Source organism: Pseudophryne corroboree, chromosome 3 (assembly GCF_028390025.1).
Source record: "Pseudophryne corroboree isolate aPseCor3 chromosome 3, aPseCor3.hap2, whole genome shotgun sequence".
Classification (NCBI taxonomy): Eukaryota; Metazoa; Chordata; class Amphibia; order Anura; family Myobatrachidae; genus Pseudophryne; species Pseudophryne corroboree.
In genome coordinates, this window is record NC_086446.1 from 168,961,737 (window position 1) to 168,988,545 (window position 26,809).

The 26,809-nt window shown below is 46.6% G+C and overlaps 1 protein-coding gene across 1 annotated transcript in view; it reads right to left on the reverse strand.

Annotated features, from left to right (window-relative positions):
- TMEM132A (transmembrane protein 132A) overlaps positions 1 to 25,173 on the reverse strand; it is a 189,610-nt gene extending 164,437 nt beyond the window's left edge. Inside the window, exons 1-3 of the mRNA XM_063963116.1 lie at positions 25,011 to 25,173; positions 24,541 to 24,749; positions 2,221 to 2,427 (exon numbers count right to left, since the gene is read on the reverse strand). Of these exons, the coding sequence (XP_063819186.1) occupies positions 2,221 to 2,427; positions 24,541 to 24,749; positions 25,011 to 25,173 (579 nt within the window). The remainder of the gene's footprint in view (positions 1 to 2,220; positions 2,428 to 24,540; positions 24,750 to 25,010) is intronic.
- Between the last annotated feature and the right edge of the window lie 1,636 nt (positions 25,174 to 26,809).

The following is a 26,809-nucleotide window of genomic DNA, read 5'->3' on the forward strand; positions in this document are numbered from 1 at the left end:
ACGAGCCAGTATATTCTTAGACAGGGATAATTTCTTTCCTGGAGAAGACCAGGATTCGTGACGTATGTCAATTAAGTCGTCAGAATGTGGTAAGACAACTTTAGCAACCTTCTGACGTTTGAACTTATCGGGTTTCTTAGACGCAGTGGTGGAATCTACCTCATCATCAATTTGTAGAATCAGCTTAATAGCCTCCACTAAGCCAGGAACATCAACCTGAGTTGTAAGCTCCTCGTCAGAAGCAACAGTTTCAGTGTCTGATGGATCAATATATTCCCCATCCCCATCAGAATTATCTGAAATATTAGTGGATTGTGAGGAGGAAGCGGACCGCTTAGATGACCCCTTGACCCCAGAGGGACGTGGGGTAGACTTTTGTCTCACCAAAGATTGATTTAATTGTTGTATCTGGGTAGACAGTGTGTCCGCCCAGGGCGGATTAACTACAGGGACAATATGTGGCTGCAATGGCACAGGAGGTTCCACAGGGGGCGTAAGACGTGTCACAATCATATTCAGCATACTTGAGAAAGCTGCCCAAGGTGGCTCCTGTTTGGCTACAGGTGCTGCAGGCTGACTGGGAGATGTATGGCACCCAGTACACAAACCATCAGGTACAACTTCCCCCTCAGGTAAATCCTTGGTGCAAGCACTGCATGATGCAGAAGCGTCCGCGCATTTCCCGCCCTGTGTAACAAACATTATAGTGAATGTAGCCGTAGAGCATAACAGTACAATAAAGCCAGACAAATACAATACCTGCAAATAACCCCCTGATTTATGTGACAATAAATACAGGACACAAACAGAGAATTAAGGCGGTATGAGGTGCATTCTAAACAGTATATACTGTGTAGCACTATATATGAGACCCCGACGCACCTAGCCTCCTAGGGTACAGAATACAGTGGTAGCTGTAGCTGGGATACACAGAGAGTGAAATCCATATAGCAGATGCAGGCGCACACACAGTCACAATGGTATGACAATGCAGAAATTATTTTAACACACAATAAAACTGCACTGGACTAGTAAATAGATATGTGTATATATATATATACACACACACACACACACACACACACACACACACACACACACACACACACACACATATATATATATATACACATATACACACACACCAATGCACAGCCGGAGACTGGATGGATATATCAGAATACTTGTACTATATATTCTGGTAGAGAGACACTTGTTCTAACTAACACAGTCTTAAAATGACATGTAGAATACTTAAGTGACTGTATAGTCACAGCGCTGAGCAAGCAGGCGGATTTACAGAAGGAGACTTAGCCCTGCAGTCCCAGAGACCAGACGCAGTTACTTGTAGAAGATGGCGCCTAAATCCCAGCCAGGGAGTGAGGGAGAGTGAAATGCAACTCCAGGGCGGGAACACCAGCAGTAGATGGTGCCAGAAACTGGGGGAGGGGCTACAGGTCAGTGCCTTATCCCCTATGCTGGTCCTCACCACCGGGTACTGTGGAGCCTATGTAAAACAAATTTTTTAAAACGTGAACTGTGCTCCCTTGCCCAGGTGGATATATTGGGGTCCCTGTGCAGTACAGTGTCCACGCCAGCGGTGCGGTTAGTCTCCAGGGACCGCGACCGGAACACGATTTACCGGTGGGTCCCATCTGGGGGACCCTCTTACCTCCTCCCTGATGTACAGCCACGCGATCCTGGAGAGCGTCAGCAGTGGTGTGCCTGTGGACGGGTGCACCTCCGCTGCAAGTACCCGGGAACCGGCCGTGGGAGTATGCAGCGCTGCTGGGGTGGTGATGGAGCCGCAGCACAGCATGTCATAATGACATAGAAAGTGCTGCGGCCCTTGAAGTCTTCTAAAAAGCTCTTTTCAGGGTTGCCTAGCGCAGCCCCCCCTGTTAAGTGACCAACTTACAAACTGAGCTCCAGTGTCCGGAGGTGGGGTTATAGAGGAGGTTATGCAATGCATCCTGGGAACAGTCAAAGCTTTAGCCTGTTGGTGTCTCTGGATCAAGATCCAACTCTACACCCCCCCCCCCCCCCCCCCCCCAATGTTTCCCTGTGGAACACAGTGTACCCCGCTGCAGAAAAGTTATTTTTTGGCTATAATGTATGAGAAAAGTAAAGTACAGTAACTGCATAGGACATTTAAAGTGATCAGCATGCCTCTGGAAACAATGCTGAAAAAAGAAAGGTTGTAAATACACGATGACCCACCTGTATCTTGCAGGAGCCTTGAATACTGAACTCTCCATGCGTTGCTTTCACACTCACACATTGGTCCTGAGATGCTTTGTTTTGCCCATCAGTTCCTGACCGATGAAATAAAATGCGTGCCACAGGATCAGAGAGGCAAACCTCCCTGCCAACCACCTCTCCTCGAATCCCCTTCACTCGGGCTCCCAGTAACTCCCAAGGAACACTCTGCAATTAAGAGGTAAACCAGTAACACAAAATAAATATGTCATGTAATACATTATAAAAATATATATATAATTGTTTAAGCAAAAAACACTGAATAAAAAAAAAAAAGTCTTAACAGTAAAGTGACACGTCTAGGCATGTTAAAGTAGGCAAAAAAAAAAAGTTTAGGAAACCAAAATACATTGATAAATATCAAATTCTAGTCAGTCAAGTACGCTACAGACAGTATTTAGAGAGGGACATTTGATTGGCTCCAGCCCCAATCCTACAAGCGATACCCCCATTTTTGTGTTTCCTGCGCTAGTTACAGGAGTAACTATATTTGTGTAATAAAATAGACAGGACGTCACTGTTATCACATACATCTAAGAAAAATAGCAAAGAACTGGATAATCTTTGTGGTGCCTATATGTTTGGAATATTTAACGCTAACATTTTCCAATGCGGACACACACACACACACATATAATATATCTAATTTTGTAATTTAAACCTTTTGGTCTCATGGTGTCAAAGGCTAATATCCATTTTGCCAGAGCGGTTGCCCCCCCTTAAGACTCTTGGGGACGTTTTGACGTTAAAGCTTTGTGGCCCATAGGTTCAACGGATGAAAATCTCCTTAATTTTAGGAAAAAAGCGTCCCATGGCATGTTATACCAAGAGGTAAAAGTATCAAGGATCATATTGTACATGCCGACATCACTGGCTTTGGGCCTGTTCCACAGTCTACCTTTCGTACTAAAGCACCTGGCTGCTATACATGTCTAGGTTGCAACATGTGTAAATATGTGTGTGCTGATCCACCTTTTTCTTCAAATACTACGGGCAGGATGTTTAAGATCAGACATGTGTTGTCCTGTACGACGACACACAATAATATCAGTACCATCTTTATTTGTTATTGTTAAACACTTGTTGTTTTACAGCATTCAAGTATTGCAGAGCCGCGGCTGCCCGGCGTTTGGTTGGTGTGGAAATACCGTTGCCATGACCACTGGGCACGCTGAGCATGCTCTGTACGCCTGAGGTCTGGTTGCCGAGAGATCCTGGTCGCCACGGGCGCCGTACGTACCTACGTCATGACGCTACACTCAGGAGCCGGGACAGAAGCGGTTCCCACTGTACTTCCCACTCACGGGTCTTCTCTTTTTACAAAGGTAGGTTTTTCACTATATTCACCTTGATGAATTAAAAGCACTTTTTGCATACTAGCAACTGCAAACAGCCTCTGAGTATCGCTGCTTGTTGGATGTGCTCTATATGATTTTTTTTCAGATGGTACCGGAGCAGTTGACATCTATGTGAGGGTGAGTGCCCACTCGATATTGTATGTATGTATATATATATTTATTAAGATTTTACTTACCGGTAAATCTATTTCTCGTAGTCCGTAGTGGATGCTGTGGACTCCGTAAGGACCATGGTGATAGACGGGCTCCGCAGGAGTCATGGGCACTTTAAGAAAGCATTTAGGTTCTGGTGTGCACTGGCTCCTCCCTCTATGCCCCTCCTCCAGACCTCAGTTAGAGAAACTGTGCCCAGAAGAGCTGACAGTACAAGGAAAGGATTTTGGTAATCCAGGGCAAGAATCATACCAGCCACACCAATCACACCGTATCACATGTGATAACAACCAGTTAACAGTATGACAAAAAACAGAGCATCAGGTCCAACCCTGATGCAACCATAACTTAACCCTCATTGAAGCAATAACTACATACAAGTATTGCAGAAGAAGTCCGCACTTGGGACGGGCGCCCAGCATCCACTACGGACTACGAGAAATAGATTTACCGGTAAGTAAAATCTTATTTTCTCTAACGTCCTAGTGGATGCTGGGGACTCCATAAGGACCATGGGGATTATACCAAAGCTCCCAAACGGGCGGGAGAGTGCGGATGACTCTGCAGCACCGATTGAGCAAACACAAGGTCCTCCTCAGCCAGGGTATCAAACTTGTAGAACTTTGCAAAAGTGTTTGAACCTGACCAAGTAGCCGCTCGGCAAAGCTGTAATGCCGAGACCCCTCGGGCAGCCGCCCAAGAAGAGCCCACCTTCCTAGTGGAATGGGCCTTAACTGATTTTGGCAGCGGCAATTCAGCCGCAGAATGAGCCTGCTGAATCGTGTTACAGATCCAGCGAGCAATAGTTTGCTTTGAAGCAGGAGCACCAAGCTTGTTGGAAGCATGCAGGATAAACAAAGACTCTGTTTTCCTGACCCTAGCCGTTCTGGCTACATAAACCTTCAAAGCCCTGACCACATCAAGTAACTCGGAATCCTCCAAGTCAGTAGTAGCCACAGGCACCACAATAGGTTGGTTTATATGAAAGGATGAAACCACTTTCGGTAGGAATTGTGGACGGGTCCGCAATTCTGCTCTATCCGCATGGAAAACCAGATAGGGGCTTTTATGTGACAAAGCTGCCAACTCTGACACACGCCTAACCGAAGCCAAGGCTAATAGCATGACCACCTTCCACGTGAGATATTTTAACTCCACCGTTTTGAGTGGTTCAAACCAGTGGGATTTCAGGAAACTCAACACCACGTTAAGATCCCAAGGTGCCACTGGAGGCACAAAAGGGGGCTGAATATGCAGCACTCCCTTTACAAATGTCTGAACTTCAGGTAGAGAAGCCAACTCTTTTTGAAAGAAAATGGATAGGGCCGAAATCTGGACCTTAATGGAACCCAATTTTAGTCCCAAATTCACTCCGGACTGTAAAAAGTGAAGGAAACGGCCCAGCTGGAATTCCTCCGTAGGAGCATTCCTGGCCTCACACCAAGCAACATATTTTCGCCATATACGGTGATAATGTTGAGCGGTCACGTCCTTCCTAGCCTTTATCAGCGTAGGAATGACCTCATCTGGAATGCCTTTCTCTGCTAGGATCCGGCGTTCAACCCCCATGCCGTCAAACGCAGCCGCGGTAAGTCTTGGAACAGACAGGGCCCCTGTTGCAACAAGTCCTGTCTTAGAGAAAGAGGCCACGGGTCCTCTGTGAGCATTTCTTGCAGATCTGGATACCAAGTCCTTCGTGGCCAATCTGGAACAATGAGTATTGTTCTCACTCCTCTTTTTCTTATTATCCTCAGCACCTTGGGTATGAGAGGAAGAGGAGGAAATACATAGACCGACTGGAACACCCACGGTGTCACCAGGGCGTCTACAGCTACCGCCTGAGGGTCTCTTGACCTGGCGCAATACCTCTGTAGCTTTTTGTTGAGGCGGGATGCCATCATGTCCACCTGTGGCAGTTCCCACCGACTTGTAATCTGTACGAAGACTTCCTGAAGAAGTCCCCACTCTCCCGGGTGTAGGTCGTGTCTGCTGAGGAAGTCTGCTTCCCAGTTGTCCACTCCCGGGATGAACACTGCTATAGTGCGCTTACGTGATTCTCCGCCCAGCGAAGAATCTTGGTGGCTTCCGCCATCGCCACTCTGCTCCTTGTGCCGCCTTGACGGTTTACATGAGCTACTGCGGTGATGTTGTCTGACTGAATCAGAACCGGTTGGTCGCGAAGCAGGGTCTCCGCTTGACGTAGGGCGTTGTATATGGCCCTTAGTTCCAGGATGTTGATGTGAAGGCAAGACCTTGGAAATTTCTTCCCTGTGTGACTGCACCCCAACCTCGGAGGCTTGCGTCCGTGGTCACCAGGACCCAGTCCTGAATGCCGAATCTGCGGCCCTCGAGAAGGTGAGCGCTCTGTAGCCACCACAGGAGTGACACCCTGGCCCTGGGGGATAGGGGGATTAACCGATGCATCTGAAGATGTGATCCGGACCACTTGTCCAGTAAGTCCCATTGAAAGGTCCTCGCATGGAACCTGCCCAAGGGAATGGCCTCGTATGATGCCACCATCTTTCCCAGGACCTGAGTGCAGTGATGCACTGACACATGTTTTGGTTTTAATAGGTTCCTGACCAGTGTCATGAGTTCCTGAGCTTTCTCCATCGGGAGATGAACCCTTTTCTGGTCTGTGTCTAGAATCATGCCCAGGAAAGGCAGACGAGTCGTAGGAACCAACTGCGACTTTGGGATATTTAGAATCCAGCCATGTTGCCGTAACACTTCCAGAGAAAGTGCTACACTAATCAGCAACTGCTCTCTCGACCTCGCTTTTATGAGGAGATCGTCCAAGTATGGGATAATTGTGACTCCTTGCTTTCGCAGGAGTACCATCATTTCCGCCATTACCTTGGTAAATATTTTCGGTGCCGTGGAGAGACCAAACGGCAACGTCTGAAATTGGTAATGACAATCCTGTACCACAAATCTGAGGTACGCCTGATGAGGTGGATAAATGGGGACATGAAGGAATGCATCCTTTATGTCCAGAGACACCATAAAATCCCCCCCTTCCAGGCTTGCGATGACCGCTCTCAGCGATTCCATCTTGAACTTGAACCTTTTCAGGCATATGTTCAGGGATTTTAAATTCAATATGGGTCTGACCGAACCGTCCGGTTTCGGGACTACAAACATGGTCGAATAATAACCCCTTCCTTGTTGAAGGAGGGGAACCTTGACCACCACCTGTTGAAGATACAATTTTTGAATTGCAGTTAACACTACTTCCCTCTCGTGGGGGGAAGCTGGCAGGGCCGATTTGAGGTATCGGTGAGGTGGCATTTCCTCGAATTCCAGCTTGTATCCCTGAGACACAATCTCTATTGCCCAGGGATCCAACTGGGAGTGAACCCACTTGTGGCTGAAATTTCGAAGACGCGCCCCCACCGGGCCTAGCCCCGCTTGTGGAGCCCCAGCGTCATGCGGCGGATTTTGTAGAGGCCGGGGAGGACTTCTGTTCCTGGGAACTAGCTGCGTTGTGCAGCTTCTTTCCTCTGCCCCTGCCTCTGGCAAGAAAGGACGCACCTCAGACTTTCTTGTTTTCTGTGATCGAAAGGACTGCATTTGATAATACGGTGCTCTCTTAGGCTGTGAGGAAACATATGGCAAAAAATTTTACTTTCCAGCCGTAGCTGTGGAGACCAGGTCCGAGAGACCCTCCCCAAACAATTCCTCACCCTTATAAGGTAAAACCTCCATATGCCTTTTTGAGTCGGCATCACCTGTCCATTGCAGAGTCCACAGGACCCTTCTGGCAGAAATTGACATAGCATTTATTCTAGAACCCAGTAGACTAATGTCTCTTTGAGCATCTCTCATATAAAGGACAGAGTCTTTAATATGCCCCAGGGTCAATAAAACAGTATCCCTATCTAGGGTATCCAACTCCTCTGATAAGGTATCAGTCCATGCCGCTACTGCACTACAGACCCAGGCCGACGCGATTGCCGGTCTGAGCAAGGTACCTGAATGTGTATAAATGGACTTCAGGGTACCCTCCTGTTTGCGATCAGCAGCATCCTTGAGGGTAGCCGTATCCTGGGACGGCAGGGCTACCTTTTTGGATAAGCGTGTTAAAGCTTTGTCCACCCTAGGGGAGGATTCCCATCGTAACCTGTCCGTTGGCGGGAAAGGATACGCCATAAGAATCCGTTTGGAAATCTGCATTTTTTTATCTGGAGATTCCCAAGCTTTTTCACATAACTCATTCAGTTCGTGTGAGGGGGGAAAAGTTACCTCAGGTTTCTTTCCCTTATACATATAAACCCTTGTGTCAGGGACAGGGGTTTCCTCTGTGATGTGCAAAACATCCTTAATTTCTATAATCATATATCGGAGTGATTTAGCCAACTTTGGCTGTAACTTTGCATCATCGTAATCGACACTGGAGTCAGAATCCATGTCGGTATCTGTGTCAACAATTTGGGATAGTGGGCGTTTCTGAGACCCTGACGGCCTCTGCGACATAGGATCAGGCACGGGTTGGGACCCTGACTGTCCTGAGGCTTCAGCTTTATCTAACCTCTTATGCAAGGAATTAACATTATCATTTAAAACCTTCCACATATCCATCCAATCAGGTGTCGGCGCCGTCGGCGGAGACACCACATTCACTTGCTCCCGCTCTGCTTCCACATAGCCTTCCTCATCAGACATGTCGACACAAACGTACCGACTCACCACACACACAGGGAATGCCCTTTTTGAAGACAGTTCCCCCACAAGGCCCTTTGGAGAGACAGAGAGAGAGTATGCCAGCACACACCCCAGCGCTATAACCCAGGAATAACACAGTAACTTAATGTTAACCCAGTAGCTGCTGTTTATATTGTGTTTTTGCGCCTAATTTATGTGCCCCCCCTTTCTTTTTACCCTCTTCTACCGTGAATCTGCAGGGGAGAGCCTGGGGAGCTTCCTCTCAGCGGAGCTGTGGAGAAAAAATGGCGCTGGTGAGTGCTGAGGAAGAAGCCCCGCCCCCTCGACGGCAGGCTTCTGTCCCGCTTAAATATGCATTTTCTTGGCGGGGCTCCTACATATATACAGTGCCCAACTGTATATATGTTTACTTTTGCCAAAAAGAGTATCCAAATGCTGCCCAGGGCGCCCCCACCTGCGCCCTGCACCCTTACAGTGACCGGAGTATGTGAGGTGTGTGGGAGCAATGGCGCACAGCTGCAGTGCTGTGCGTTACCTCAGTGAAGAACGGAGTCTTCTGCCGCCGATTTGAAGTCTTCTTGCTTCTCATACTCACCCGGCTTCTGTCTTCCGGCTCTGCGAGGGGGACGGCGGCGCGGCTCTGGGATCGGACGGCTAGGGTGAGATCCTGCGTACGATCCCTCTGGAGCTAATGGTGTCCAGTAGCCTAAGAAGCAGGACCTAGCTTCAGCACCCAAGGATCCAGGCCCGAGAGAACCCAGACCTGACTGAAGAGCTGAAGACGCGCTCCCACAGGTGCGGTCCCAGCGTCATGCGGTGGATTTGGCAGAAGCCGGGGAGGACTTCTGCTCCTGGGAGCCTGCCACAGCTGGCGATCTTTTTCCTCTTCCCTTACCTCTTGCCGCAAGGAAGTATGACCCACGTCCTTTCCGGAGTTTCTGTGACCGAAAGGACTGCATCTGATATGGGGGCGTTTTCTTTTGCTGTGGAGGAACAAAAGGCAGAAAAGAGGACTTACCTGCGGTAGCTGTAGAAACCAGGTCCGCGAGGCCTTCACCAAACAAAATTCCACCCTTATAGGGCAGAGCCTCCATACCCTTAGAATCAGCATCACCATTCCATTGATGAGTCCACAACGCCCTTCTAGCCGAGACTGCCATGGTATTGGCCCTTGATCCCAAAAGGCCAATATCTCTCGCCGTCTCCTTCAGATAGACTGCAGCATCCCTGATATGACCCAGAGTCAAAAGCACGCTATCCCTATCCAGGGTGTCTATTTCCGATGACAAGTTATCTGCCTACTTTTCAATCGCGTTACTCACCCACGCCAAAGCCACAGCCGGCCTGTGCACCGTACCAGTTGTGACATAAATAGATTTCAAGGTAGCCTCCAGCCTACGATCAGCAGGATCCTTAAGGGTCGCCATTTCAGGAGACGGTAGCGCCACTTTTTTGGACAATCGCGCCAGAGCTTTGTCCGTGGGTGTTATCTCCCACCCAACCCTATCCTGAGAAGGAAACGGGTATGCCATAGCAATTCTCCTGGGAATGTGCCACCTCTTGTCTGGCGTTTCCCAGGCTTTTTCAAAAAGGGCATTCAGTTCATGAGAGGGAGGAAACGTTACCTCCGGTTTCTTCCCCTTATACATACAGACCCTTGTCTCAGGGATAGTGGGGTCTTCCGTGATATGCAACACGTCCTTTATCGCCACAATCATGTATTGAATACTCTTAGCCACCTTAGGATGCAATATAGCATCATTATAGTCGACACTGGAGTCGGAATCCGTGTCGGTATTAGTGTCAGCTATCTGGGTAAATGAACGTTTTTGGGACCCCGAGGGGGCCTGAGTGAGTGGTACCACGTCTCCCATGGATTGTCTCCATGCTTGGTTCTGAGACTCAGATTTGTCTAACCTCTTATGCATCAAATCCACACTGTTATTCAACACACTCCACATCTTAACCCAATCAGCAGTCTGTTCAGCTCTCACACTAACCTCCTCCTGTCCTGGGAAGAGCATTCAGTTTCTGCCATGTCGACACACACGTACCGACACCCCCAAACACACTGGGCTAAAGGGGACAGACCCACAGTAAGGCCTTTCAGAGAGACAGAGAAGGCGTTTGCCAGCTCACACCCAGCGCCCCACCGGTCTGAAAAAAGCACAATGCCCCAGACCTATAAGCGCTTGTTTATATAAACAACCAACACCAATTTTATTTGCCCCCCCCCCTTGTTTTTAGCACCCTGTTACTTGTGACAGCAGTGAAGGGCCGGGAGCAGCGTCTCTGCAGCAAGCTGTGAGGAAAATGGCGCTGGTCAGAGCTGAATTTTCACTGGCGGGGGTCTCCTAACAGTGCCTATGCACTGATACACTGTGCCAGTACCTTAAAATTAGGTTTATATTGCTGCCCAGGGCAGCAAACCTAACAAAAGTCTTTTTAGAGAAACTCAGTAGAGCTCCCCTAGAGTGTGACCAGTCTCCTCTGGGCACAGAATCTAACTGAGGTCTGGAGGAGGGGCATAGAGGGAGGAGCCAGTTCACACCCATTCAAAGTCTTATAGTGTGCCCATGTCTCCTGCGGATCCAGTCTATACCCCATGGTCCTTTTGGAGTCTCCAGCATCCTCTAGGACGAAGGAGAAAATAATAATGTATAATTCAAGTGCACAGTCTCAAACCTGATCCCTAGAGGATTCTCCAACCCTGTACTCCACGGGCCAGTCCAACCCTGTGCAGGTAAAACAAAGGCTGAACCTTCAAACTAAATCCTGCCTAACCCTAACAAAAAGAGCAAGGAGAAGCATTTAAAAAATGGTTAACAGTCAGAGCTAGCAACTTAATGGTTACAGCCTTACAGCAGAGCTAGGGTTAAAATACACAGAAATAGTTTCTTTTAAACCATGAATACCAACAGCTTAAGAAAGTTCAGTCTTATGCAACAGTTTGTAGCAGCAGCTTAAACGGGATCCAGTCAAGATCCCTTCGGTTGAAATCCCAGCAGTCAAAATATTAACGCTGGGATCACGACATTGCTCGGAATGCCAACACCGTCATCCCAAATATTGTGACGTGTCAAGCGCCGAAATCCCGAATGAGTTAGTGGTGGGACTTTGGAGAGGTAAACCGCAGGTCGCTAGCGACATGCCTCTTCAGCTTTGCAGCATGGCCGACAGGGGATGTCGCTAGCATTTACATGCCACAGAATACAGCATGTCACGTGGCTCGCCTCATTGAACGTGGCATCGGCAAGTGTGTATGCACTTGCTGCACACAGGGTCCTGATGGCAGCGATGTCGGGCTGGGTACTGACAATGCTAAATTCCTTTGTCGTATAAACAACCCTTTATGAAGCTAAGAACACTGTACGCTGTTTACTTAAGAAGTACCGTAATGGTACGCTAGTTGCGTAACGATCGCTCAGCCGTAGGCGAGACGCTCAGGCGTCACGTTCGCTCACGGCCCAGGGATCACAGGACACGTTATTGGTTATGTCTAGGGGAAAGATCCGCTGTAACGTAGCGTACGCTAGAGACCACGAGGAGGTCACCAGCGATGCAGACGCTCACAACACTATACCTTTATGTTAAACCTTATACCGATGAAACACACAGAATACCTTAATGTGAGTACAGGGTGTAAATGCAACCTTGTGTAACCTGACTAACTACAAAGCTGATTGAGCGTCACCGACGCTCAAGTGAACACTTAACACTATAGTAAATACACTGATACTGGTTTAGGTTTCCAAAGCCTATTAACTGTATTATATCTAATATACTTGTAAAAGGGGATAACAGTACATATGATACGCTACAATATAACAGAGACCTCCTAACCACAGAACTAAACAATAAATACAATAAGACAATGCTACGCTGACCTAAATGAAATACAATACAATACTATAATACTATAAGGTATTTAAGAGAAAAGAGGAGAGAGAGAGAGAGAGAGAGAGAGAGAGAGAGAGAGAGAGAGAGAGATTGGCTCGCAGAAAGACAATGATTATGGAGAGAACTTACGCACAAAGGGTATGATCGCCAGCGCCTCGATATCCAGCTCCCGATTATCAGCAGATAACCGTTGATGAGAGAGTGAGAGCTGGATGTGGTCGGCCTGCCTATTTATGCTCCACACACAATGCAATCTCCTGGTCCTACAATCCCATTGTCCATTGGCCGAAGGAATTCGGCCCTGCATCATAACAAAAGGTCATAGGGTGATTCATACAGGTGGGCTGTGACGATTTCCAACAGCTCAGGTGGGTGGGAAACTGGGTTTCCCGCCGCATACCTGAGTATGTGTAAATCATAGAAATGGACATAAACTTCTTATGTCCATAACTATTCGCACGAGCGATTAATACGCTCCAAACCAACACCGGAATATTGCTAATTAAATACTCTTCCGATGGGTACCAAACACTGCAGTATGATTCCTGTTAGACCCTTCGTACGATGCAAAGAGGGATTCCTCAGCTCTGGGACATTGTACTTTAACCAAACTTACAGAAACTATCAAAGGGATCATGATCTATAAACTACATTAATTGTGAACATTTGTAACTAATGAGTCGCACGCTACGATCACATAAACTCTACCGTAAATGCGCATACTGCGCGTGCGAGTGCACGCGATTGCGGGTATGCGCTTCCACGGGAGAGCGTACGCATGCGCAGCACGGACCAGTGTGCGGTGCAAATATGGCAACGTGCATTGAGACATTTTTCTGACTTTGACAGTCCACCCTTTGGCAGTCAATAATAACTGCCACAAAACATTTAAGGAGAAAAATGTAAGTCAGGGGTTAATTGATTTCCATGGTTGGGTAGGGGAGGAGAGAGGAGAAGGTGTGAAGAGGGTATGACCTAGTGAGAAAGCAGAAGCATGTGTGTATGAGTCCATGTTTGGAGGGTCATGTATCATCGTGCCGTACGTGTGGTAAATCAAGCTTCGAGGTATTGCGAAGTATACATTTGAATTCCTTCTTATCCTGTGGTACAGGTCTGTGGATGGGCTGTCAAACTTTACCGAGCTCATTTCGGCTGTAGTTGTAACAAAATGGGGATGCACATTTTAGTTGATGATACATGAATGGGGGAGGTATGTGGTTGCTGATATCTGTGCCTGAATTCCCTATCGTCTATGTGTGTCATTACCTGAGGGTTGTAGAGATGAAGATAGAGAACACTTATGGAAAATGCAATGGTATTCTATGTCAGGGAAATGTACATTCGTCGATTGAGGTCTTGATTGGTGTCGGTTGATTGGAGTCTTCTTCTTTGTGCTTTTGCTCATAAATCGTGAGTAAAGCAAACAACGTCCATGGATTTACAAAAAATGTTGGGCTAGCGTGATTTTAAAGTTCCTAGGGAAACTGGGGTACCCATGGCATTGTCCATCAAAATCTTGTATATCAGGTCGTCTGCTCTTCTTCTTTCCATCTTTCCGTTGTCGGCCCCTTGGCTCATCAAATCCTTCGTCTACGTGGGTCTTTGTACCTCGGAGGAAAACATAGAAATGGGTGAAAGACGGACCGTATACTCATTACATCATTACGTCATGGTTTCTAGCATTGGGTCATAAATCAAATCCAGGTTAATTACAGTTTCCTCACTCCTCAAGCTCATCACTTTTGTACTTTGTTTGCACCTCATTAAAGCCTGCCCGCATCTAAATATCAATCCAATCGATATAACGACACCCAAGATACATAGTAGAAACTTTCCAACATCCATTATGACTCCTTGAGCCCAATCTCCTAAACCGGAGAACCAATTTCGCGGGTTCAACCATGACACCCAACCAGTCAGCTCATTACCTACAGCAGCAAGGGTGAGATTGTGTTTTCGACGAAATTCCCACTTTAGTTGGAGAATATCGTCCATCCTTTGGTCTATGACCTCTACCGGATCCTCGGTGCTATTTGTGATATACGTGCAACACTTTATGCCGTACTGTGTTGCCAATGTAACACAATATCCGCCTGTTACTGCTGTAAGATAATTAAGAACCATCCTATGCTGAACTAGTTCTGTTTTGTAAGCTTGAAGTTCTCTTCCAGTGTATCTAAACGTGTCATCATACATTTCAGTGATATTATCTAACAAATTGGCGAGTGCGGAAATGTATCTATAATTCATCACTCCTCGAGCGGTACGAGTGAAATCTAACGCTACCAGAACCTGAATCCCGGTGGATTCATGGATAAGATCAGAGGCCGGATGCTCTAACCTTTCTGACAGTTGTCTTTTAACTCGGTGTTCGTAATGAGTGTGAGTATAAGGAGCTTGGGCACCACGGTGTATGTCCTTCATTTTGTCATGTGTTACAGTCATCACTTCAGGCAATACTTTTCCAATATAACACAATCCTTCAGAGTTTGGGGCAAGCCACTTGTACGCCTTTCTCCCGCATATGAAATATGCATCATCGGGGAGAACATATGGGACGGAGAAGGACATGACCATGTTACAAACCTTCCAGGTGAAATCTCCTGACCCTAATTCTTCCATCTGCCTAATGCACGTATCGGTTTGTACGATATGTGCACAGTATCCTGGTGATACCTCTCCAACTTTAGTAATCCTATTTCCTAAGGTATATCGATACCGGAAAGATTTTCCTCTACTGGCTATGTGGCGTACGAGCTCTGTATCTGTAGGCATTCTATCTGCTCTGTGTGAAAAGGTCATGGTAAGGTTGCTCCATGACACTTCCCAATTTCCCGGTTTTCTGGGATTGGAGATGTTAAAACATATGAGGGACCTATCCACATGGTATTGGTGGAGCTTCAAACTAGGAGGGCTGGAGATGTTAAACCTCCGGTCCACCGGTCTCCCACCACTTAGCTCAAGTACCTCCCCTAACGTTAAAGGAAATGGTACTAGCCCTGATTTACTGTGACCCTGAGGTACTTGAGAGCATACCCAACAATCTGTTTGGTTTAACACGTTACCCACTAAGGAGTGATAGTCACTCAATGGATGCCGGTCTATATGGATATTAAAACTAGATTGGCATTTCTTTATGCATCCATCTTCAACCAGATTATCACAGAGCCTACAGATACAATTTTCCTCAGCTAACAATCCATCACAATTTCTTCTATCGGATCGTTTTCTGATACTCGCCTTTGCTTGTTGGATTGGTTGATCTTGGAAAACTACGCCTCCATCATCATAATCGGAACCCATTCCAGAACCTCTCTCGACCTCTATGGTACTCTCGCCGGAATAGACTGCTCTGGTCAACATCATGGTCAACATCAAAATCCGGATCACAGTCTCTTTGGGCAAGTCCATCTTTGAGGAGGAAATGGAGAAGATTGAGAAGGGGGAAACAGAAATTTTAAGGGAGAGGGGATGGGAAGTGGAGAAAAACAATAAAAGGGAGAGGGGAGTCGACAACTGCTTCCGGTCTTCAAGGCTCAGGTGCCGCCTCAGTCCTCCTGGAACAGACACTCCAGTGATACAACCTCTACCGTCTGTTCCTTATCACGGGACTTCTCTGGATCAGCAACCTTCTTGCAGTGGGATGAATGGACCCAAGTCTCTCTCTCAGCAACCTTCAATGCTGTGGTGCTAGTCAATAAGACCTGGTATGGTCCTTCCCATCTATCAATAAGACAACCTGAGCGTAGAAAATTTCGTATCATTACATAATCCCCAGGTTCAATGTCATGACAATTACTATCTGGTAAATCAGGAATCACCAACTTCAGATTATCATTTTGATTCCTCAACTGCTTACTCATATTAATCAAGTACTTTACAGTTACTTCATTGTTACATTTCAAATCATCCTGAGGGTTAATCATGACATGCGGTTGTCGACCAAACAAGATTTCAAAAGGAGACAGATTAAGAGGGGACCTGGGAGTGGTTCTGATGCTATACAAAACAATGGGTAAAGCTTCTGGCCACGTCAATCCTGTCTCTGCCATTACTTTACTCAATTTATTTTTAATAGTGCTGTTCACTCTTTCGACCTTCGCACTCGCCTGTGGACGGTACGGAGTGTGCAGCTTGCTATCAATTCCCATCAACTTACACATTCCTTGGAAGACATCACCTGTAAAATGGGTACCCCTATCGCTTTCAATGATTCTAGGGATACCATATCTACATACAAATTCCTGCACAATTTTCTTAGCTGTAAACATAGCGGTATTTGTAGCTGCTGGAAAAGCTTCGACCCAATTTGAGAAAACATCTATACAGACAAGTACATACTTTAAATTTCTACATGGGGGCAATTGAATGAAGTCAATTTGTATTACTTGGAAAGGGCCGCCGGCAGGTGGGATATGGGATGGTTCTGTAGGTATTGCCTTTCCAATATTCTTTCTCAGACAGGTAAGGCATGACATTGCTCTTTTACTCGCATGAGAGGAGAATCCTGGGGCGCACCAGTATGCTCTTACCAATTTGCACATCCCCTCCTTGCCTAGATGAGTCAGCCCGTGAGCTGCTTCAGCCAGACATGGAAGGTATGCCCTGGGGGCCACTGGTTTACCATGTCCATCCGTCCAGAGCCCTGAGGACTCCTGGCCATATCCCTTTGCCCTCCAGACTGCTCTTTCCTGTGTGGAACACAAATTCTGCATTTCACACAACTTTCGTGTGTTGATGGTATTAAATACCATCAGTTGTGTGGTGTCTGTCCGTATGGGGGTAGCAGCTGCAAGCTTTGCAGCTTCGTCTGCTCGGCTGTTACCAAGGGATACTGGGTCTTGGCTATATGTATGTGCTTTACATTTGATAACAGCCACTCTGTCGGGTTCCTGTATCGCTGTTAGAAGCCTTTTTATATGAGCTGCATGCGCTATCGGTGTACCAGCTGCCGTCATGAAATTTCTGAGTCGCCATAGGGCTCCGAAATCATGGACTACCCCGAACGCGTATCTGGAATCGGTGTAGATATTGGCTGACTTTCCCTTAGCCAATTCACATGCTCTGGTTAGGGCGACCAGTTCAGCAACCTGGGCTGAGTGAGGTGGGCCTAGTGGTTCCGCTTCTATGGTGTCTTGGTCATCTACGACTGCGTATCCAGTACATAAGTCTCCCGAGTCTGACTGTCTGTGACAACTACCGTCCGTGTAGAACGTGAGTTCTGCATCTTCTAGTGGATTGTCACTGATGTCAGGCCTTGCGGTAAAATTTTGGGTCAAATATTCCATACAATCATGTGTATCTTCCTTTGCATTAAATCCTCCTTCCCCATCACTCTCACCTCCCACCCTTTGTGTCTGACCAGGCACACCTGGGAGAAATGTTGCAGGGTTTAATGCACTGCATCTCCTTATGGTGATGTTTACGGGGGCCATTAATGCCAATTCCCATCTTGTAAACCTTGCTGATGAGACGTGTCTGGTTTGGGCAGAATTCAATAAGGCAGATACCGCATGCGGTGTATGGATTGTGAGGTTGTGGCCTAGCACGACATCTTCGCTTTTTGTCACTAGCAATGCTATCGCTGCAACGCTACGCAAGCATGTGGGGAGGGACCGCGCTACCGTATCTAGCTGAGCGCTGTAGTATGCAACTGGCCTGCTGGCATCACCGTGTTTTTGTGTTAGTACACCTGCTGCGCACCCAGCACTTTCTGTTCCGTATAGTTCAAAGGGTTTCCCATAGTCTGGCATACCTAGTGCTGGTGCCTGCGTTAGGCACTGTTTGAGTCTCTCAAATGCTGTTTCGGATTCGTCTGTATGCGAAATCCGATCAGGTTTGTTTGAGGAGACCATTTCCTGCAAAGGTAGCGCCAATATGGAAAACCCTGGGATCCAATTACGGCAATACCCACACATTCCTAAAAACGTCCTGATCTGTTGCTGGGTTTGTGGCAGTGTCATGTCTCTAATGGCTTGGATTCTATCAGCGGTCAGGTGTCTCAGTCCTTGTGTTAGACAGTGTCCCAAGTATTTTACCTTAGCTTGGCATAATTGCAACTTGTCTTTGGAGACCTTGTGACCTGTGTCTGAAAGATGAAACAGGAGCTGTTTCGTATCCTTCAGGGAAGCTTCCAGTGAATCTGAACACAGCAGTAAATCATCCACGTACTGTATCAATACTGATCCACTGTCTGGTTGGAAAGACTGTAAACAATCATGCAAAGCCTGAGAAAATATACTTGGACTATCTATGAAACCTTGGGGTAACCGAGTCCACGTGTATTGGACTCCTCTGTATGTGAATGCAAACAAATATTGGCTGTCAGGGTGCAGAGGTACCGAAAAGAAAGCGGAGCAGAGGTCAATAACAGTGAAAAATTTGGCAGTGGGAGGAATTTGCATTAGGATGACAGCTGGATTAGGCACTACGGGGAACTGACTCTCAACTATTTTGTTAATCCCCCTTAGATCCTGCACTAGCCTGTAACCCCTCCCCCCACTCTTTTTAACAGGGAAGATGGGACTATTTGCGGTGCTGGACGTTCTTACTAGAATGCCCTGTTGTAGCAAGCGCTCTATTACGGGAAAAACTCCTAACTCCACCTCTGGCTTCAGAGGATACTGTGGGATTTTTGGAGCTATCCTACCATCTTTTACTTGCACAACTACTGGAGCTACGTTTGCCATTAATCCAGTGTCCTGTCCATCTTTTGTCCAAAGCGACTCTGGTATCTGAGATGTCATCTCTTCTACCTGGGATGGGTTCCTATTTGTCATAATGGTGTGTGACATTAATTTTGATGGGGAGTCTAACATGTCTCGTACTTCCTGAGCGTGATTCTCAGGGATGTCCAAGAATACACCTTCAGGAGTACAATAAATGACGCAACCCATTTTACATAGTAAGTCTCTTCCCAGGAGATTAGTTGGTGCAGATGCAGCCAGCAAAAAGGAATGCTTGGTATGCAAAGGCCCTATTGTAATCTCGGCTGGTTTGCTAACAGGGTAGTGCTGGACTACTCCTGTTACTCCCATGGCTGGAATTGTCCTACCAGTGGTTCTCATGCCCACTGTCGAATTTATCACTGACTTGGCCGCCCCTGTGTCTACAAGAAAGTTTAAAGTTTTACCAGCTACATTGATTGCAATTTCTGGTTCGTTTCCAAGACTAGCAATCAACTTAACTGGCTGCAGATTACAGGTATGGCCACACCCCTATTGGGTATGCTGACCTCCCTGAATCCCGCTGGCAGCAACTACTTGTGAGGGAGTTAGCTGGGAACTACCAGAGGCATGCCAATCTCTGTTCGGGGGATATCTTTTTGTTTCCCCTGTATGTGGCTCAAAACTCCGCCTCTGTGGACCCTGCTCCCAATGTCGTGTGTTGTGTTGTTGTCTAGGGGGCTGAAAAGATCTTTGTACATTCTTTGTTCTACATTCTCGTGCAAAGTGTCCCGGTCTGTTACAAGAAAAACATGTTATTACACTTGCCTTACCCACAGGATTCGGTGGTACATACGCAGGCTGCCTTGTGGTCAGCGCCTGTATACTTACGGACATCAACTTATCACTTTGCGATTCCCTGTGCCTAGTGATGTTTCTGTCGTGATCAATAGCAGCCTCTCTCAAGGTGGACACTGACAGACCTCGCCAACATGGCTGCGTGGTCTGTACCCTAGCTTTTAATGTTTCTTTCAAACCATCCATCAGTACAGATACTGCTACTTCTCGATGGTTTGGGTTGGTCTTAATGTCTTCTATACCAGTGTACTTTGCCATTTCTAATAGTGCCCGGTGAAAATATTCTGTTGCCGTTTCGGACTCCTTTTGCTTAATGGAAAATATTTTATTCCATTTAACAACGGCTGGGAAATACTCTTTTAGCTGTAAATTTATCCTTTTTACATTATCCTTGTTGTACACGTCTGTAAGCGGTACATCTTTATCCAATGCACAATCAGCTAAAAACTGAGTTGCATCAACATTGGAAGGTAAACAAGCTCTTAGCAGTATCTGCCAATCCTTGTTGTTGGGTTCTACCGTGTTACCTAAATCCCTGATGTATTTTTGGCTAGCAACTAAATCCTTCCTGGGGTCAGGAAATTCGGACACTATTGTTCTTAATTCCATTCTGGAAAATGGAGTGTACATGGCAATGTTCCTTATGGGAGTGGCTCCAGAGACATCTGTTTTTCCATTGGGGACTGCTATTACCCTTACAGGAGCAATTCTAACAGCCTCTTCCTGTGTAGATTCTACAGCTTGTTGTGGTACAATTGTTTCAGTGTAGTGCATGGTGCCGTACTTACCCGTTGACACGACCTCACCTATCCCTCCGCTAGGGGCTTTCACTAATCTCGTGGGTGTCGCTGTGCCTACTGTGGTCTCTGCTATGGTGGCTGCAAGAGAGAGAGCTGAAATTGTTGCTGAATCGTCTTCTTGATCACACTCCTGAGGAAGGTTCAAAACAGGGTACATCTTGCACGGGTTAATACTTGCATGAGTTATTTGGTTAACATCATTAACATTTACAGTGTTACTAAGAGTTTGTGTTTTACAACCCAGTGCGTTTCTCTCCGCAATCAACTTTTCTCCTGCAATGTATGGTGGGGGAGGAGCTGTGGCAATCAACTTCCTGACTGCCCCAGATCCTGCCGCCAGAGCCAAACCTCTCTGTATCTCACCTTCCTGGTGCCATAACTGTAAATAATCATGATGCTGAATTCGTCTCTTTGCTGATTTTACGAGACATATCCTCCTCCTTAAATTTTGTAACACTTCTGGACTGAAGCTACCTATTCTTGGGAATTTGTCCCTGTCTTGTACAGTCATTCTCTCCCATTCATCACATAAAGATTCGGTGTGAATTCCATATTTTTCACACATTACATATCGTGCCGACCCAACTGGTCGGTTCACAGAATCAACCTGAACCAGGGTTGATCGCCCCCTACCTGAGCAACTGGCCCCCATAGTCTGCAGGTGTTGCTTAGTCCTCCTTGGATCTCTGTATCAAGGTTTTCAGCAAGCCTTTTCAGACAACCAAATTACTCCACAGTAGGCCGGCGGTGGCGGTTTACCGAGTACCCCACTCACTCGCCCACCTCGACCAATACGACCTGATCACACCGACGTGGTGCTGGCGTACTCGATACAGGGCCCCTATGGAACCTTCAGTTTACTGGAACATATGAGGGTTACCCGCAGGACACTTACTCTTTCCAGTAAAGGTGGGGTTGTTAGATAGTTCCTGAGTGACCAGCGAACTTCTCTTCCCGAAAAAATAAAAAATTACACAAATCACGTCAGAATGTACAAATAGCGTTTGTGACCACTTTACTCTAATGGTATTAGGTCAGATCACTAACTACTGCACACAATTACGTGCGGTCCAATCGTTCAGTACACGAGCACTACTTGTCATGTACTGAAAGATCAATGGAATCGATGTTTCCGGCCGCGATTCCTTCAGCAAGAGCTTATGGCCTATATGGGTTCTGCACCAACACCCCAGGCGTTGTGCCACTGGACTTTTATAGCGGACCTTTTTACCTTATGACCTCCTGGTCTTGTTACCTTATGACCTCCTGGTCTTGTTACCTTTACCTTATGGTCCGCTATACTCTAATGCTCAAATATTATTTAACCAGGGATGCCTCCCTGGCCACCGTATATGTCACTTACACGTATGTCCCTTGACGAGTACCCGGCTTTCCTTTTGGTTCCACCTTAAAGTTATATAAACTTTTGTATACAAAACACACTCACTCAACACATGTACACTTTGTTTCTATATCTATTTCTGCGCAGAAATTGTCTTCGGGCCAAGAGTGTTACCAATTAGGAGCAGGATCTGTTAAACTAAATTTCAGATTTTCTAAAAACAGATTTGCGTTATTTACCGCTTCGCGTTATCTACCGCTGTGCGTTAATTATCGCCTTGCGCTAATTATCGCTTTGCGCTAATTCAACTTTTTCGTGACTTGAGCTACGTGAGCGTAACCGGACGCTACGTTGCGTAATGAACGCTGCGTGCGTCTGCCTTTGGATTGCGTACGCTAGTCTTTGTTAGCGACACGTGTACGCAATGCAAAGGATCCACCGTAACACAATATATTTTTATCAATGTAAATGATCCCTGATCATCTACCGCAATCCACACTGACTGCCTTGTATCTCAGACAAACCGTGTGTTTGTTCTATACTTTAACTATCACCTCTACTATTAAATAACAGCAAATCTCTTTTTAGCACTTTCTATCAACTATAAAATTTGGCAAACAGGAATAGTGGTATACGAAAAAATGAAATACACAAGTGAAAAGAAATGCAGGTATGTATGCGTACGCAAGACAAAAGAAAAATAAACAGTTTTAAAAAGACACAAGCGTTTTGTTCTTACTTCCGGTTACCGGGTTCCTTCAGCACTCTTTATCTAAGCGAAGCAGACGCTTATCCCGTCAGCAACTGCGAGACAACCTCCCACCCTTTTGCTGGGGGATAATGTCTGCTGATCTACCTAGTGCAGATGTGAAAAGGACCGGACGAGCCCGCAATTGACAATGCTAAATTCCTTTGTCGTATAAACAACCCTTTATGAAGCTAAGAACACTGTACGCTGTTTACTTAAGAAGTACCGTAATGGTACGCTAGTTGCGTAACGATCGCTCAGCCGTAGGCGAGACGCTCAGGCGTCACGTTCGCTCACGGCCCAGGGATCACAGGACACGTTATTGGTTATGTCTAGGGGAAAGATCCGCTGTAACGTAGCGTACGCTAGAGACCACGAGGAGGTCACCAGCGATGCAGACGCTCACAACACTATACCTTTATGTTAAACCTTATACCGATGAAACACACAGAATACCTTAATGTGAGTACAGGGTGTAAATGCAACCTTGTGTAACCTGACTAACTACAAAGCTGATTGAGCGTCACCGACGCTCAAGTGAACACTTAACACTATAGTAAATACACTGATACTGGTTTAGGTTTCCAAAGCCTATTAACTGTATTATATCTAATATACTTGTAAAAGGGGATAACAGTACATATGATACGCTACAATATAACAGAGACCTCCTAACCACAGAACTAAACAATAAATACAATAAGACAATGCTACGCTGACCTAAATGAAATACAATACAATACTATAATACTATAAGGTATTTAAGAGAAAAGAGGAGAGAGAGAGAGAGAGAGAGAGAGAGAGAGAGAGAGAGAGAGAGAGAGATTGGCTCGCAGAAAGACAATGATTATGGAGAGAACTTACGCACAAAGGGTATGATCGCCAGCGCCTCGATATCCAGCTCCCGATTATCAGCAGATAACCGTTGATGAGAGAGTGAGAGCTGGATGTGGTCGGCCTGCCTATTTATGCTCCACACACAATGCAATCTCCTGGTCCTACAATCCCATTGTCCATTGGCCGAAGGAATTCGGCCCTGCATCATAACAAAAGGTCATAGGGTGATTCATACAGGTGGGCTGTGACGATTTCCAACAGCTCAGGTGGGTGGGAAACTGGGTTTCCCGCCGCATACCTGAGTATGTGTAAATCATAGAAATGGACATAAACTTCTTATGTCCATAACTATTCGCACGAGCGATTAATACGCTCCAAACCAACACCGGAATATTGCTAATTAAATACTCTTCCGATGGGTACCAAACACTGCAGTATGATTCCTGTTAGACCCTTCGTACGATGCAAAGAGGGATTCCTCAGCTCTGGGACATTGTACTTTAACCAAACTTACAGAAACTATCAAAGGGATCATGATCTATAAACTACATTAATTGTGAACATTTGTAACTAATGAGTCGCACGCTACGATCACATAAACTCTACCGTAAATGCGCATACTGCGCGTGCGAGTGCACGCGATTGCGGGTATGCGCTTCCACGGGAGAGCGTACGCATGCGCAGCACGGACCAGTGTGCGGTGCAAATATGGCAACGTGCATTGAGACATTTTTCTGACTTTGACAGTACACATAGCTAAGTGTGTACCCAGCTTAAAGTGTCCTCCCAGGTAGGATTTTTTATAAATCTATTTTGGCGGGTTTCTGGTGACTTCACTTATAGTCGGATTCTATTACTTGACACTCAGCGCACAAGCTTTCCAAAATCGAAGGCTATTACATACTCCTCACATTTAAAAAAAAAAATTGGGGGGCAAACATGTTTGTTATTTTACCTCATGGTTTTGTATGTGCTGAAATGATGCTTTCACGTGTGGCTCCCGGGATCCCAGACGTGGAACCAGAAAGGTCTCTGCCACAGCATCCTGTGGCAATGTGGCAGAATCCTCACCAGGCACTGCATGCTGTAAACGGAAATACTGTGGAACATCTTTCAGCTCTATGGAGATGGGCAGTGTTGGTACACTCACAGAACCGCTGACTGCTGCAAAAAGATAAACATGCAAAGTCAGACACCCATATTTTAAAAATGGGGAATTGACGTAAACCAGGTTTCCATATGTGGTCCTCAAGGCATCCTAACGGTCCAGGTTTTAAAGATAATCCATTCTTGGCCACAGGTGACTTAATTAGTACATCAGTCAATTTGACCATGTCAGGCAGTGCTGAGCAATGTATATTTTGGAAACCTGGACCGTTAGGGTGTCTTGAGTACCGCATGGGAACCCCTGGTATAAACACTCACATACTGCCCGTTCACTTCTGAGAAGTGGGCAGGCCACTGATAATGAGGGTATGATCGGGGCTTCTATTGAATGCTGAAACCACTTTGGCAAGTGTGTGCAGAACCCATTCAGAGCAGCACTAAGTGGTTTATTCTCCTCAACTTTCGGGATAAAGTGGGTCATTCCGAGTTGATCGCTCGCTAGCTACTTTTAGCAGCCGTGCAAATGCATAGTCGCCGCCCACGGGGGAGTGTATTTTTGCTTTGCAAGTGTGCGAACGCCTGTGCAGCTGAGAGGTACAAAAACATTTTGTGCAAAACAAGACCAGCCCTGTAGTTACTTATTCTGTGCGATGATTGCTGCAACGAAGGTCCCAGAATTGACGTCAGATACACGCCCTGCAAACGCCTAGACACGCCTGCATATTCCCCAAACACTCCCAGAAAACGGTCAGTTGACACCCATAAAAGCCCTCCTTCTGTCAATCTCATTGCGATCGGCTGTGCAAATGGAATCTTCACTAGATCCAGTGCACAGCAGTGATGCTCTTTGTGCCCGTACGACGCGTGTGCGCATTGCGGCGCATATGCAAGCGCAGTTTTGCCTTTACCTGATCGCTGCGCTAATCAGCAGCGAGCGATCAACTCGGAATGACCCCCAAAGTCCCCAAATCAGGACAGTTAGGAAGTATGTGTAATACAAACATAGCAAAAATACTTTCTTAGAAGTACTAATACATGAAGATGTTGATCTATGTTATTAAATGTATAGGTTTATCTTCAGAGAGAGAGAAACAGTTCTATTTGCATTACTAGATGATGCATGCAGAGATTATAAAAATTTAAAAAAAAACTTTAATGTACACAAGTTAAAGCAAAACAAAACAATACAATACAATACAGTACTTCATGAATTTTATTGTTATGATAGTCAATCATAATGCACTAAATGTGACTTCATTAACTGATCTTCCTATGGTGAGCTTATATACTCACAGATTGTTCCTTATTGGTCAACTGTCTAATGACTGATGCCAACAAAACAAAGGTACCAGGAGAGAGATCCAACAGAGAGTGGGGAGAAGTGAAGGTTGTTTACAGTATGCAAACACATTACAAGGTCAAAAATAAAATAAAATTGAAATTAACAGTGACTTATTGTAATGCTTGATATACATTTGTAAATTGGTTTGGGAACTAGTTTTGTTAAATATATCTATCTTGGGGGCGTGGCCCTTAGACAGGCCCCCACTTGCACTTGCAGTGTGCAGCTCTCCAGCCACTTGATCCTGCTTTATCATCCTGTACTCCCCCCCCCTGGGTCTAATGTCGAGACCATCGAATTGTGAATGTCTCCTGCCCCCCCCCTGGAATGAGATTGAGCCGGCTGCCGCTGTTACCTGGGGTCCTGGAGCCTTGTTTGCCCGGCGGGCCTTGATCCGTGCTGAGCCGGCGCGTGGGACCGCTGCCTCGTGTCTCCCTGTACCCGGAAGTCCGGCTTCTGTCGTGCACCGCCGCCCGCTGCGGCCAGCCGCATCACTGGTGGACGGGAGCGCGGGGCTCTCCTCTGCCGCCCCGTCGGCCTGCTGATTCACCCAGGGGGAGTCCTGTGTGGGGCTGCTTGCACTGCCCAGCGTTGCCGCGGATCCACGCTGCCCGGAAAAGCGGAAGTGCGGCTCCCGCTATCCGCCGCCGCCCGCTGCAGCCGACCGGGGGTTTTGCTACACGCACTGCGGGACCACATCACCCGGCCATCTAGCTGTGGGTGAAACCTGGAGGACACACAGTGCAGCCATCCTGAGATATATTCCCTGCCTGCT